This window comes from Bos grunniens, chromosome 12 (assembly GCF_055505025.1).
Source record: "Bos grunniens cultivar Pamir isolate PY7600 chromosome 12, Bosgru_T2T1.0, whole genome shotgun sequence".
Lineage (NCBI taxonomy): Eukaryota > Metazoa > Chordata > Mammalia > Artiodactyla > Bovidae > Bos > Bos grunniens.
The window spans coordinates 35,684,231-35,700,770 of record NC_141176.1 but is presented as its reverse complement, the minus strand read 5'-3'; the positions used below and the strand labels follow the sequence as shown (position 1 = coordinate 35,700,770).

The 16,540-nt window shown below is 42.7% G+C and overlaps 1 protein-coding gene across 2 annotated transcripts in view; it reads right to left on the bottom strand.

Annotated features, from left to right (window-relative positions):
• Window positions 1-14,542, bottom strand: part of MICU2 (mitochondrial calcium uptake 2) — a 53,765-nt gene extending 39,223 nt beyond the window's left edge. For both annotated transcript variants that reach the window (XM_086329738.1, XM_086329739.1), the window contains exon 1: window positions 14,322-14,542. In XM_086329738.1, coding sequence (XP_086185864.1) covers window positions 14,322-14,525 — 204 coding nt within the window. In that variant the 5' untranslated portion in view covers window positions 14,526-14,542. The remainder of the gene's footprint in view (window positions 1-14,321) is intronic.
• Window positions 14,543-16,540: the final 1,998 nt, after the last annotated feature.

Here is a 16,540-nt window from a genome sequence, read left to right as displayed (position 1 = left end):
TCAAACAGCAATATGTTGCTTGCATACATATTTATTCCAAACAAAAAGAACAGATTTTTTGGAAAACCTTCAGGTAAAAGGAAAAATAATGAAAGCTTTAACAAAGGGGCAGATTTGCAATTTATTAAAAACAAAAATTACACTTTTATCTTAAAATTCCATTGACATTATTATTTTTATGAATTGGCCTTGAACAAAACAAATACCGCACTAATTTAAAGCATCAACCCTAGTTTTGCTCATTGCCAACATCACTTTCCTGAAACTGACTGGGTCTGCTGGTACGTCCTGAGTTTCTGTTGTTACCTGGCTCCCTCTGATGAGCTTCAAAAACCTTTAAACTGCAGCTCTTTCCAGGAGACAGATGAAGTAACCACTTGGCTTCTGATTGTGATTAAGAAACTTCACAAAGGTAAGCATGTGATTGCTTCTTATCCTTCTCTTATTTGTTAAGCGTTCAGGTGTCTCCTCTTAAGAGTCCTGCCCCGAGCACCTGTGTGGGTGAGGTATTTTTCAGAGTGCGCATGCAGAACTCAGCTAGCGTTCACTGAAGACTGGTAACTCTGTGGACAGAGAGTGTCTGCCCCTGTGTGCCTGCTTCAAGGATAGGCTCTCTCTCTTCTGTGTTCCCAGTGTCTACTATGTGGTTAATACTGTTAAATAGTAAAAAAAAAGTGTGCCAGAAATGAATGAATCTTTACGAACGGGAACCAATTCCACACTCCAAGTGTGATGTTCAAAAAGTAATTAAAAAATAGATTTCAGTCCTTGAACCAACAGGCAAAAGGGTTTTGTGCTAATATAGTTTAAATCCTGTTGCTGTTGTTCAGTTGCTGTTCTGTCTGACTCTGCAACCCCATGGACTGCAGCAGGCCAGGCTTTCCCATCCTTCACTGTCTCTTGGAGTTTGCTCAAATTCATGTCCACTGAATCAGTGATGTTGTCTAACTATCTCATCCTCTGTCTCATCCTCTGTCGCCCCCTTCTCCTTTTGCCTTCAATCTTTCCCAGCATCATGGTATTAACAATTTATTAAGCTATCCTTGGGTAACTAGGTATGTACTCTATCATGTACAACTGCACCTAAGTGTGAACACAACAGAAATAAAGACCCTTTGTTTCCTTTTATTACAACTACAAATTACCGCATACTGCTAGTGACTATAGATTTTAAAGATGCCTTCATCAGAGGAGCACAGGGGCAGAGCTGTGGACAGCTGGTGGCAGTGGCAACTGGACTTAAAATGTGTCTTCTGTGCTGCTGTAGAAGTCATGGAATCTTGGAAACAGAGGCTCTGAAACCCGGCTGCTCCAGCTGCCGCACACTTTCTGTCCATAAATCTGAATGATCCAGTGGACTTCAGGTTTTATGTTGTGTTTGGTTTAGACTGCAATGGATTTTTTTCAGCTTCCACTTGGAGTTAGTGGACATAATACAATGTGTCTAAGATAAAGTTTTGATTAAAATGTATTTGTAACAAATGAGCAGGGGATGAGGTGAACATTTTACCAAGCACTGGCAAAACAGGTAAAGTTACTGCTTTAACAATAGAAGTACTAAGACACATGTCACTTATATTTGTTGATAAGTTAAATCACCAGCAAATGAAGCAATACATAGATTACATGACATGAAAAGGAAAAGTAATGCACAGATGTGATTACATAGTTTTGCAAATTAATTTAATGTTCATTAAAACTCTGCTTTGTATCTGTAAAGTATAAACATAGAACACATCATTTATTTTTGAAAAAACATTTATCTATTTATTTGGCTGCGCCAGGTCTTAGTTGTAGCACGCAAGATCTCTGATCTTCGTTCATGCAAACTCTTAGCTGCGGCATGTGGGATCTAGTGCCCTGACCAGGGATGGAATCCAGGCCCCCTGAATTGGGAGTGCGGAGTCTTAGGCACTGGAACACCAGGGAAGTCCCTCTTTGGGTGCATGTTAAAGAATAATCTTTATCCTGACCCTTGAGACTTTTAGATTCTTACATGAGGAACAAAACTAATGAAAACTTACCGTTTATTGTAAATTGTCACATACATACTTTAAGGGTAGGCATGGAGAGAACTAGCACCTGGGTAGTTAAAAAGGGTATTGTGCCCTTCTAACATTTATTTGCAGGTCAACTTACTCCTGTACTCTTCATAATCAGGAGAATAATTCTAGTTAAATGTGGGAACAGAGTAGAGAAAAGGAAGGGACATATACGTACAGGCTCAAATATGGCCTGAAGTTCTGAAAAGACTCAGGAAACCCTAAGAGCCAAACCCAAATTGCTAGTGAAATTCCAAAGAGTTGCTCTGAATATCCAAAGATTTGGATAACTTTGCCACTTTGTTTAGTGAAAAAATCAGTTTCTAAATATTTATGGCTGCTATTTAGATACTCCTTTACTAATGACTTTATATAGTTGTATTATTACCAGTATTAAACATGTTACTATGAAACCAAAAGTAGACTCTTCAGGCTCTGAGATCCTGAATGACCCACTTCACCTGGGTGCTAAAGGGTAAAGAGAATAAATGTGAAGACACTCTCGGGTGACAGGTCTTTATCGTTTCAAGGAGAGGGATGTGGAAATAGAGGCATCTGTGTGTTTACAGAGACGTTAACAGATGAGCCAGCATAACAGGGCCAACAGACAGTACACTGGGCTAGAGAATGTACAGTCAGCACACTTTGAAGGACTGTTCAAAGACGAGAGCTAACATGCAAATTATTTGATCTGAGCAGAGAATCATCCAAAACCAAAGAGGAATGCAGGGACAGGATCAAACAGTTCACTTGAAAGTAATTTTAAATATAACACTCGAAGCATTCTGTGATGTAAAGAAGGACAAATACTAATAACCTAGAAGGAACAAGCAGGTAACCTAAACATTTAGAGCGGAGGCTCATACCCCACACTGCAACCATGCTTCCTGCTGCACGAGGCCCCTGGAAATTATATGTGAAAACAGTGTCCGTGCTTGGGAGAGGGTAGGTAACTCCTATATCCTCTTCCCTGGTTATAGCACAGTGTTCCTTAGAACCATCCTGCCTGGCTCCACATTACAGCACCTCACTTGGTAAGTGTGAAGCAGGCACTACAAAGAGCTAAGCCTTTCACTTCAGCGCAGGCAGAACTGTCACTGGGTGAGCCATTGGGAGGTGTCAGCTCTTCACACTTCTTCCTCAACAGCCACAGCTCAGGGGCGTCCATCCCAGCCTGGAACCCAGGGCAGGAGCAGCCACAGAGAGGCTCCCGACCTGACTTTGGCCCCAGAACTCCCCAGGACCGTGGGTCTGAACAGAGGCAGAAACCCTATCAGGGACCTGCTTCTGATCTGAACTGGCTCTAATTTGGTCAGTTAGCAACAAATGTAAACTGGAAAAGATTCCGTCTTTAAAACACTAATAGTGTGATTTAATCTCTTGATATTTATACATTGCACACACTCAGAAACATAGAAACCAACTCATTTGTAATTTCTTATTATGCATAATCTTCTAATTGTGTACACCAGCAAAAGAGAAACATGACTGATCTTCCCAAACAGTGGAGAAGTTAAGCCCATCATACTTTGCTTGGGAATATCTACAAAAGTTTGTGGAAAAAACATTGTGCTTTCCTACTTAAGGTTCATTCTCTCTAACTTTAAAAATGGTCTGCATTTCGGGCACGCAGCAGCCCCCTGATGAAGACCTAGGAGGAAGACGCCTGGAACTATGTTGTGTTAAAATTTAACTATGTTGTGTTAAAGTTTAATGTGACAGGAAACACTGAAGGTACACAACTGCTAGTATAGGACACACCAACCATACAGGATCAGTTCAGTTCAGTTCGGTCCAGTCACATCCGACTCTTTGTGACCCCATGAATCGCAGCACACCAGGCCTCCCTGTCCATCACCAACTCCCGGAGTTCACCCAAACCCATGTCCATTGAGTCGGTGATGCCATCCAGCCATCTCATCCTCTGTCGTCCCCTTCTCCTCCTGCCCCCAATCCCTTCCAGCATCAGTCTTTTCCAAAGAGTCAACTCTTCCCATAACGTGGCCAAAGTATTGGAGTTTCAGCTTTAGCATCAGTGCTTCCAAAGAACACCCAGAACTGATCTCCTTTAGGATGGACTGGTTGGACCATACAGTATACATACGGACAAACTAAAGATCTTGTAAGATCGTATTTCTTAATGAACAGAGATCACAAATTTTATTCTGCAATACCCCATGTTCATGAAACTTCTACAGATGTCAATGAAAAATGTCTATATACACCAGGGTATGCTTAAACATAGGATTTGCTGTTGTTCCGTTGCTAAGTTGTGTCTGGCTCGTTGTGACCTCAGACTATAGCTCCCTGTCCACAAGATTTCCCAGGCAAGAATCCTGGAGTGGGTTGCCACTTCTCCTCCAGGGGTTCCATTAAGTATTATTTCTATATTGAAATTCTTTATAATCTGAAACATTTAACAACTTTTTTTAATGGAGAGCAGATTACTAAGAGAATATATTTGCTATCATTTATGCTACCAAATATTTATTACTTTTTAAAATGTAACTTTTAAGTTCATATACTGCTACAATTGATGGCTTCGGATATGTTTGTGCACTGGTACAATTAATAAAGCTCCAAAACTTACAGTAGCAAAAGCATTAATTTGAACACATTATCTACCAGAACACATGCTTCATAGAATGAGAGTAAATAGTAATTTTTTACTTCCAGATTCAGCTAAATAAACATAACTGCAAAATGACAGATTAAAAATGCTTCTGCTTTTACAATTTGTTTTCCTTCCTTTCTTGCCTTCTCTGTCCCCATCTCCCCGAAAAGCACCTCCAAAGAGTTACAGTAGGATACAGGGACAGTGTCCACGAGGAAGGAAGGAAAGACAGCTTCTCATTCGTGCAGGACAAATAGCTTTGCCCAAAGCACAAACTACATCTAATCACAGGGTATAACTCTGTCATCTCTCTTTTCATAATCTGGCCACTTACACACTTTGATTTCTGACTTCCATTTGGGTTTATTAACATCAAAGCTGTGTCATCACTTATCTGTTTCCAGACACATTTTTACCTGAGGCAATAAAGTATAAAAACTTCTTTGCATTCTTGCTTTACTGTTGCAAGAAAGCTTTCGTCTTCATTAGGCTCATAGTGTTTCACGGTTATTAAACCTCTGTATGCTGCTATCAAGTTCATCGCCCTTGGCATAACCAGTTTTAAATGCACCATCATTAAATCCAAGGGACTGTGCACAAATACATCCCAGTCTCAGCAGATGCCAATATATTCCTGTTCTACCTTGCTAAGATCTTACTAATGTCCTTTCCTCCCACTTCACAAAAATAATGACCACAAATATAGTCAGACAACTTGAAATAAAATAAAGCAATGCCAATTTAATTTTTCTTTTTATTTTATATTGGAGTACAGCCAATTAACAATACTGTGATAGTTTCAATGTGCCAATTTAATTTTACAAATTGCTTAGAGCTCTTATAGCAAATTAAAATATTAATAGTTCCATCTCATTAATTACATTATTTGAGTTTTTAAAATATTCATTGATATGCAACAGAAAAGGAGTCCTGCATCTAGTAATACCTGCAAAACTGCTTTCCAAGTTAACATATTTCTGACTATTAGAACATGAAGATCCACACACCTTGCTTTTATTTATTTAAAATGCGTGACCATTTGTTTTAGGCTATACTCACAAAATGAGTTCAAAATGTGAATCTAAATAGTATCAAAGAAAAACCACCTTTGATGTTCTATTACTATTTTAGAATTTAATTTTAAAATTTAATGCCATGATGCAATATATTATCCACATTAAACTCATAATACCAAGCCTTCTTAAAAATAATGTTAGGTAATATTTTTTAGCTACAAGGAAAAATCCACCAAAGGCAAGCCATCAGAAGTCTGTGGCCACTGGCCCAAGCTCTCTTCTTCATGAGTGTGTGAACCCATCTCTTCCGCCCTCCGCTGTGGACAGCCTTCCTCTCCAGCAGTAGTCATTACGAGCCCTCTGATCCACCACCCAGTGTCCCTGATTCTACCTCCTGATTTTCCAGAGCAGTTCACCATCAGGTCTGTAGCCAGCTGCTAGGTTAGCCACACCCTATGCTTCCCCTCCCTGTTAGGATGAAGGAGGAAAATTCGTCTCATAGCCTGACCTTTCTTCCTGGGCTTGGGCTCCAGGAGCTTCTTTCCTTCCTCAAAGATGTCCACCTCTAATTCCCCCACAGTCAGAGCTGGACCAGGTTTTGCCTCCTAATTACATCACTGTCCCAGCAAGTGTTTCTTTTAATACCCTTTCAGCAACACTTCTAGAAAGAAGCATCTCTATCACCTGATGCAAAGAATTGACTCCTTGGAAAAGACCCTGATGCTGGGAAAGATTGAAGGCAGGAAGAGAAGGGGACGACAGAGGATGAGATGGTTGGATGGCATCAATGACTTGATGGACATGAGCTCAGTAAACTCCAGGAGTTGGTGATGGACAGGGAGGCCTGGAGCGCTGCAGTCCATGGGGTCACAAAGAGTTGGACACGACTGAGCAACTGAACTGAACTGATTTGCTTTCTTTGCTTTCTTACTTCAGTCTCTCCTCAACACACTCCAATTAAACTGCCTCCAGTATTTCACTGAAATGCCTTTTTTCAAGGTTAGCAACAACTCCCCTATATCAGCACACCCAAAGCTCAACTGTCTGTCTTCACTCTCTCAGTTGCAACAGACCTAGGGGATTTACAGATTCAAAGAGCTCTCCAGCAAAATCCCAGTGACATTCTTTATGGAAATAGGAAAACAAAAAAAACCCTAAAATTCCTATGGAACCACAAAAGACCTTGAAAAAGTCAAAGCAATCTTGAGTGAGATAAACACACTTGGAGGCATCACACCTCCTGATTTCAAAATCTATTACAACACTACAGTAATAAAACCAGAAGTGGCAGGTGCTGAAAAGTATGGTACTGGCATAAAAACAGGCATATAAACCACTGAAACAGAAAGAGATGTAAATTCACGCATTTACAGTCAACTCATCTTCAATAAGAAAGCCAAGAACATGAAACGGGGAAAGGACAGTCTCTTCAACAAAGTGTTGGGAAAACCAGATGGCCACATGCAGAAGAGTAAATTGGGCCCTCATCCTGCATCTTATACAAAAATTAACTCGAAATTAACTCAAAATGGGTTACAGACTTAAATGTAATAACCGAAAACTATGAGATGAAAACAGAGGGAAAGCTTCTTGACTTTGGTCTGGGCAATGATTTTTTTGGTATGACACCAAAAGCACAGAGAATAAAAGCAAAAATTGTCAGGACTACATCAAAGTAAAAAGCTTCTGCACAGCAAAGGAAACAATCAACCCATGGTATGGGAAGAAATTATTTACAAACCACACATCTGATGAGTTAGTATCCAACATACACAGGCAACTCAGGTCCATGGCAAAAACCAAAACACCAAAGTCCTGATTGATCAAGCAAAGGACCTGATTAACATTTCTGAAAAGATGACCTAGCTACAAAAGACCAACAGATATAAGAAGCAGTGCTCAAAATCACTATCAGGGAAATGCAAATCAAAACCAAAATGAGGTACTATCTCCCATCTGTCAGAATGGCTATTATCAAAAAGACAAGAGATAAGCACTGGTGAGACTGTGGAGAAAGGGGAACCCTCCTAGACCACCACTGTAAACTGTGAGGCCACTGTGGAGAAAGTAAGGCGGTTCCTCAAAAAATGAACAATTTCACTTCTAAAGTCAGTATCTCTAATAGAAATCCGAGCTTCCAAGGTCACTGCTCATTGTTCACAAGAGCCAAGGTATGAAAAGAATCCAAGTTTCCATCAACAGATAATGGGTAAAGAAGATACTGATACACACCCATACCGCAAGCTGACAAACACTCTTCAGCCTTGGATAAGGAACCCTGCCAAGGGTAACAGTATGGACGAACCTGGAGGGCATTAAGTTCAGTGAAATAAGCCAGATACAGACAGACAGATACTACACAGCTCACTTATCTGTGAAACTGAAGCAGTGAAACTCATAGAACGAAGCAGAATGGTGGTTGCCAGCAGCTGGGGGGATGGGGAGATGTTGGTCAAAGGGTATGAAGTGTCAGTTATGCAGGCTAAGTCCTGGATGTCTAAAGGACAGCATGACAATACACATATATTACACTGTACATACAATACTGTATCGTGTGCTTGAGGTTTATTAGGAGGGTAGATCTAAGTGTTCTCACCACACACCCACACACAACAATGGTAACTTCGTGAGGTGATGGATGTTAATCAGCTTGACAGCGCTGACCATCTCACAGTGTATACAAATAAGACATCAAGTGGTACACCTTAAATATATACAATTTTTATGTCAACTACACCTCAATTAAAACTGAAGGATAATGCAAAAAGCCCCTTCCTGGAGTGCTGCCAATACATTGGGAGTGGGAGGAACTGCATTCTCATTTCCTCCTCTCTGGGTATCACTTCCACTGGCCCCTGCCTAAGCCACAGCAACCGCGTGTGACTGCCTGAGCCTGTAACAATCTACCAGACTCCAGACGGGTGGGAGGCAGGGAGATCAAAGGTTGTAAGGGAATTTACCCTTCCAGTCCAGCTCCCATCTCCCCTTCTGTTTCTATGCCCAGACTTCTTATGTGCCTCTCTTATGCCAGCCACCTGCCCTTACCTGTGGAGCCCAAGCCACAACCAGGTCCTTAGGACGCTGACTCTTCCAGAAACACTGACCTTGTAAACCAAACCATTCTCTCCCTAAGAGGAAATGAATCAGTCGTTAAGATACAGATCTTGTTGTATGTAAATCTTCAGTGTAATCAATAATATACAAAAATGTGTGCCATACATTTAACATCAAAATAGTTTATTGATAAAGTTGGTTTTAGTCTAGGTCAGGGTTATTTTCCAAATTTAAAAATAATTTACGACTTCCCTGGTGGTCCAGTAGTTAAGAAGCCACCTGTCAATCCAGGGAACGTGGGTTCTATCCCTAGTGTGGGAAGATCCTACAAGCCTTGGAACAACTAAGCCCGTGCACCACAACCACTGAGCCTGTGCCCTAGAGCCAGGGACCCGCAACTACTGAAGCCCTCCTGTCCTAGAGCCAGGACTCCTCAACAAGAAAAGTCACTGCAATGAGAAGCCCCTGCTCACCACAACTACAAAAAGCCTGTGAGGAGCAACAAAGACCTAGCACAGTCAAAATAAATTAATGAAACAAATTTATTTGGCTTGAGGTTTACAAGTTGAAGGATCTCAATAACTGGGATGGAAATACATTTTATTTTATTCTAAAATTAATTTTGATATTTTAATGTGATGGCTCCAGACAAAAGCTTGCTGTATAAAGACAGGTTTAAGTATTAACAATATGAATTAAAAATTAAATCTCATGCACAGTAACAGGTGGAATGTTCTGAGACAAAGGAATATATATTACTGTCTCATAGATTTCATCAGCTCATTTACCCATTCAATAAATACTTAGCATGCCTACTATGCACAAGACTCTTTTCTAGGCCCTTGGGATTTAGCAGAATAGAGCAAAGTTTCCTATGTACTTAGGTTTCCTACTGGGAACATGGCATGTATCTCTATAACCCTAAGTGTGTAACCGAATATACACATGACATTTAGTAACTCAGCTGAATCTATACATTTCTGGATACTGCTTGTCTATTATTTCTACAAAGGCTAATCAAACCAAAGTTAGACAAGGTCACTTTGTTACAAAGTGTAGTTCATTTATTCACTCTTTGGACAAACATTATATAATTGTGAATGTTTTATGCATTCACATGTTTTATGCATTTAAGAATACAAAGATGAAAAAGATAAGAGGCTATCCTTCTAAGACAGACAAAAGAAACAATAAAACAATTTCAGAAAGCGGTAAGTTCTATAAAAGAATAACAGATTAAATGTTGAGGAAAGCTTCCAAGAATTTATAAATACAAATAAACAATATCAAATGGAATCTGACACGTATGAATCTACAGAATAAGGAATTTGGATTTACATAGAATAGAAAACATTTATACAGTATTACGGACTAGGTAAGGCTTCCTTGGTGGCTCAGATGGTAAAGAATCCGCCTGCAATGTGGGAAACCTGGGTTCAATCCTTGGGTTGGGAAGATCCCCTGGAGGAGGGCATGGCAACCCACTCCAGTATTCTTGCTTGGAGAATTCCATGGACAGAGGAGCCTGGCAGGCTACTACAGTCCATAGAACTGCAAAAAGTCTGACAGGACTGAGCAACTAAGCACGACAACAATGGACTCTGTTATACACAATAATTTTACTTTAAGCATAGTGGACAAATTTTTCATTAAAAAGCAAACCCCAAAATCCTACTATGAAGTCAGGGAAACATATTCAATATCACATATAAATTGAAAATTATAAGGCCAAAAAGTGTAAAAATTTATAGAGGATAAATGAAATATTCGATCAACAAATCAGTTAGAACAAATAAAACATAATTGTTGTCAACTTCGAACTGTAATGAATTTTTACTTTATTTTTTCTCCTCCCCCTTCCAGTTTTAGGCCTTATTATAAGCATTTATAATATCAAAATGATTCAGACAAGTTCTACCCTAAGTCTGATTTACACGTCACTAGAGATTTACTCAGTGATATGGAGATTTGTTTTCATCAGTTCTGGTTTACCAATATATTGTTTCTAGTTTGCAAAAACAAAATACAATAAAAACTAAAAACTTTTATATATTATTGAAATTCCTGCAGGAAGAAAATAATTTTGCCATTGCAACTCAAAAACTCTAGAGTTCCTAACTGCTTTCCCCATGAGGTAACTATATATATAACGGGGGTGTGTGAATTTTTTTTTTAAACATATCAAGGCTTATTAAGGACTTCTATCCTTTTAAAACAGAATGGCTTGGAATAATAAAATAATTGTCTTCTCCCTTCTATCATGTCTTATCTCACTTTACTATGCCAGAATCAAATACAACAATACTTAAAGAGGGTATTTCTAGAAACCTAGAACAGTTTTCAAATATACTAAAGTATTTCGGAGGAAGCAGCTTACATAAATGTGACTGGTAGGCTGACATACTCTGGAGGATCTCTAAAAGAGCCAATAATATGTTGTTGCCCAGATGTCATCATTGGTACAGGATTCTTGCAGGAGTCCTCTGCTTCAGGCCACTTCACTTTCACCAAAGACCTACACTGGTACTCATATCTGCTAATCAAAAAAAAATCTGAAGAGGATTTTTGCTTTTATGAAAAAAAGGCAAAAATCCAAAGTAGTGCTCAGCCTTTTTCAGTGAACCATCGTAGGGGCAGTGCACATCCCAGGCAGCAAGAGTGGTCCCGCCAAGCTTCCTCCCTGGAACTGAACTCAGCATCTCAGCATCAGATGCCAGAGCTCGAACTGTGTCTGTGAACATCTGTGACTCAGCTCCATTTATTTCATGTATCCGTGAGCAAGATGTGTCTAAGGTAACTGCTCTTTGATTTTACACCATTCCAGCTTACAAAAGGTTTCAAAGGAATGCTCTACTTTTGGATAGTGGTGGAGAGTGAACCTGTTATTATTTGCTGAAACAATTACATTTCACACAAGATTCCAGCAACTGAGACTCTGCAAATTTATCTTTAAATTTCTTTCCAAGTCATCCACTAATTGAGCCATCACCAACTCTCTCCTGAATTACTGCAAGTTTCTGAACTCGCTTTCAATCCACTCCCTTCAAAATAGTCTCCATACTCTTTTTCCAAAGATGAAAGCCAAATCTGCAATGTGCATAATTCTTGATTTATGCATTAAATAACGTGAGACAGTGGCAGGCTGAATAAGCACTCTAATATCAAAGAAGTGTTATGTTGAGATATCTGTAACAATGGTATCAGAATAGGAAAATATCTGAGATTGCTATTGATGACAGTCAGCTACTGTTAATACTTCTTCAACTAGTTGCCTACACTCACAATTTAAGAAAATGTTAAGTTTATAGATCATTGAAAACAAAAATGTCATCTTTTTCTATTTAAGTTCATGTGCTAAGTTGCTTTAGTCGTGTCCGACTCTTTGTGACCCCAAGGACTGCAGCGCTCCAGGCTTCTCTGTCCATGGGATTTTCCAGGTAAGAATACTGGAGTGGGTTGCCATTTCCTTCTCCAGGAGATCTTTTTGACCCTCGGATCAAACCCGTGTCTCCCGCGTTGCGGGCAGATTCTTTAATGTCTGAGCCACCAGGGAAGCCCCAGACTCCCTGAATTCTAGGCCTGTATTCTCAGGGGACCATTCCTAACCATGAAGGTTAGGAATCTCCAGGATGGCTGCCTGCTGTCCTCTAGATAAAAACTTTTTTCTGACCTGATACCCCGCCACTGGTTCTGAACCTCATCATCTACAGCCCAGGTCTTACCAGTCCAATCCTTCTCTCCAGACCGCTGCAATGCTGTCCCCGTGCCTGCAATGCTCACCCCCTTCTCCCTGCCCTGCGAACCCTGTTCATCCCACAGGCCACCACTTCAGGACACCAGGCTTGTGTGCGGGGCTCTTCCAGATGCCCCCAGAGCACCAGCATTTATCACCCCCTCACCCTAGATTAAAGTTCCCCCCTGCATTAAACTGTGAGCACTTGAAATGTGTCTTGAATTTCCAGCTCCTTGCATTCTGCTTGGCACAGAGGCAGCACTTCAAGAATTGTGGAAAGAAGAAAGAAGGGAAATTTCATATCTGCTATTTCATGACCTCGAATTCAAGCCTGAATTCCTGACTAACCCTCACAACTGCAAGCACGGGTAACAATGGAAACTGGAAAAGTGCATAAGCAAATGGATATAAATTCACTATTTTTATTGGAGAAATCACTTAGTGTGATGACTAGAAATGAAGGACATCATGACTATTATTTTAAAACCATGTTAAGATTTACCACCTTGCCATACTAAGTAAAATAATTATATAATACATACTGCTGGAAAATCCCATGGATGGAGGAGCCTGGTAGGCTGCAGTCCATGGGGTAGCTAAGAGTTGGACACGACTGAGCGACTTCACTTTCACTTTTCACTTTCATGCATTGGAGAAGGAAATGGCAACCCACTCCAGTGTTCTTGCCTGGAGAATCCCAGGGACAGGGGAGCCTGGTGGGCTGCCATCTCTGGGGTCGCACAGAGTTGGACATGACTAAAGCGACTTAGCAGCAGCAGCAGCAGCAGCTGTGTCAAAAGCACGTGTAGCTCAGTAGTTCTAGACAAGTGACTCCAAAGTCACTTTGGTGGTGGTGCTGCGGCTAGCAGAGCAGCAGCTGGGGCAGCAGAGGGATGGACAGGCCCCTTGTTCCAAGGATGGAGGAAACAGGCAGGTGAAGCCCGATGTCAGACTGTGACTACAGAGGGCTTTGAATAACAAAACTTAAAAATGTGGATTTTATCCTAGGAGCATGAGGCACTAACGGTTTCTGAAGAAGGGTACAAGATGTGGTTAAAGTCACACTCTTGGGAAGATTAATTAAACAGGATGAACTAAAGGGATGAAACAGAAGCAGAGAAACCAAAGATGAACAGTAACTGAACTGCTTGACACAGGATGAACAAAAATGCTATAAAACGCTGTTAGATTCTTCCTCCTGGGATCAGAAATAGTATGAGGATGGGGGAAGAGTTATTGCACGTATTCACTTTGTGGCATCTTAATACAAGTAAAAATACTGTCAATATTTAGTTTTAAGTCACAAGGCCAGCTTTCCTCTCTTGTTGAATCTTGACTGTTGAGTCCGTCAGAACTCAAGGCCATTAGAAAGAAAAAATGTAAGTCTAACCACAGAAAAAGATTACTGCTTTTAATTTTCAAAAGTATTCACATACAAACTTTACTCTTAAAGCTTCAAATGTTTTACGTGGAAAATTAATGCGGAACCAGGGAATATGACCTTTACTTTCAAACACCGCAGTTTTAGAAGAAACGTCTTTAGCTTTGTACCTAGAGCCCCTGGAAGCACACAGGTTTATGACATGCAGCAATGTTCCTGACAGTTGACCACAAAACCAGGAATCATGAACCGACCGACTTTTGGGGCGCACGCTTTCATTATTAAAGAGTTCACTGCTGGCACAGCTCGACCACCTGGCGGTCCTGGGGGACGGGGAGGCCTGCACCGGACACGCCCCCACGTCCCCGAGGGTAGACGGCTGCCCCAGGGCCACCCCAGACGCCCACTGCTCATCCCCACCCTCCGGCCGCCCGAGGGCTGAGGGGCGCGGCGGGGCTGCCGGACTGGGCCCGTCCCGTACCTGAGCTAGGACGGTGAGGCTGCCCTGGGGCGCCGCCACGTTCACGCGGCCGTGATACCAGGCCGCTCCTGCTCCTGCCACGGCCACGCCAGCCACTGCCGCCGCCACGGGCCCGGGGCCGGGCCAGGCCCGCCGGCCGGCAGCGAAACCCCGCCGCAGCCTTTCGCCCCAGGCCGCCAGCCGCGAACCCCCCGCCGCCGCCATCTTTGCGGAAGCGCTCTGAGGCGGCGCTCGCGCTGCTTCTCACGGCGTCCCGAAAGCTCGCGCCTGGCCGCGTTGTCGCGAGACCGAGGCAGTCTCCGCCCCGCCCCCGAGCCTGCGCACCTTGTTGTGGGCGGGGACTGGGCGGTGCGGGGACGGGGGCGTGTCCGAGATAGATTGGGCACGCCTCCGGGGCAGGGACAGGGCCCGGCGGGAAGCGTGTGAGGGCCGTGCGCGTCCGGGCAGACCCAGCCGGGCCTGGGGTCGCGAGTTGGGGATGGGGGGCTGTGGTCTGGCGCGGCGGCGGTGGTCGCAGTGAGACTGAGCCTCTTCCCGGTGGGCGTGATTAAGGCGGTGCTGTGAGCGGAGGGGCGTGCCCTGCGGGTCGTGGGGACTGGGTGGGCTCTACCTCCTGCCTGCCGCTGTCCAGAATCTCCTGAGTCGGAAAGCCGCCCAAGCTCTGCAGGCTCCGCACAGGTCTCCGGGCCTCAGAAACATTGTTTCTTGTAAGAAACATTGTGTTCTGTTGTCTGTCTGTGGCAGTCAAGCAAGCTTTTAAAAACGTGTATTTTTCAGCTGTGGTGGAATATGCATGCCACTACCATCTGAGCTATTTTTTTAGCGCACAGTTCGGTGGCATCAAGAACATTCATGTTGTGCAACTGACACCACCATCATCTCCAGAACATTTTTCATCTTGCAAAACTGACAAACAAACCAAAAAGTGTCTTCCCGTCTTGTTTTCATCCTTCTTGTCCTTACATTCTTGTCTGCTTTTCGGTTTTTGCTAAATCATGTCCCACCCCAGCAGTGTAACTTTGATGAAGTAGTTTTTAATGAACACCCAGAGTCATTCTCTTGACTTGAGGCAATCACTCTTTGCTGAGTGTTGAATTTGAACTCTCCGAATAAAGTGTTTGATGATGTCTATTACCCTATCTGGCCCGGACTCAGACGCTGCACACCTCACGTGTCCCTCATCAGGGACCCAGGTATTTCCCTGGGTCCAAGGGCAGCCTTAGGGCAACATCTCAGTCCTGGCCCTGCTCGTTAGAAATGATTTAGCTGAGGCAGATTACTTGGCTTTGTTTTGTAGTCTCTGATCCTCCATTCTTTGGTCTTTACTTTTGGGAGTAGATTTACTTAATAAACTTGGTTCAGCCTCTGAAATGTCCCTGAGCCATCAGAAGCTTTACTTGGGCATGCAGTAACTTTGGCCCACAGCCAAAGGTGCCAGGATTCCTCATCGCATAATCACTGCCATCTTGAAGTTATGCAAAACAAACCCCAAACCAAAAACAAAGAACAAGTGTCACACTAAATCTAATGTGACCACTTAATTCCTTGGATCCTCTTGTCGTGATCCGCCCTTGGTTCTTGCTCCCTCTTCCTTTGCCAGCTTGTCTCAGTTGATCTGCAGTTGGAGCTTCTTCACTTTTCCAGCTGCTGGAACCACTTTCTGTGTCCTTCCCAAGGCGGGCAGTGGAGGGGACTCGCAGTGCACAGCTGTGTGGGCCAGACCACAGGGTTTGCTTCCTGCCTTTGCCAGGATCATCACTGTGATTTGGGACGAATTACCTAAACTCTCTGAGTCTCAGTTTTCTCAGCTGTAAACAACTGTCTCATGGTTTGAGGTTGGGACGGGGGCGTTACATGAGCCATCCAGGGGAGCGACTAGACAAATGCCCTGCAGACTCACCACGTGTGTCAGCTGACCCTCTTGAAGATTTGGCTCGTTTCCGCCTTCTGATCACAAATGAGCTTGACCGAATGTCCATGAGTCCAGATGGCTGGGCCGGCTAACCCGGGATCTTTCTGCTCTTCCCTACCTGACTTTTGACTCCTACCAGACCTCTGGGCTGGTTTTCACTTCTGCTAATTCTGGTAGCTCTTGAAAATTCTGGTAGCTTTCTGGTAGCTCTCAGAAAAGCATATGTCCTGCTTTTCTGAATCATTGATGTCTAGCTTGTTTCTGTCCAGTGGTAATTGTGTGATTTCTAGGATATATTTGTACATCC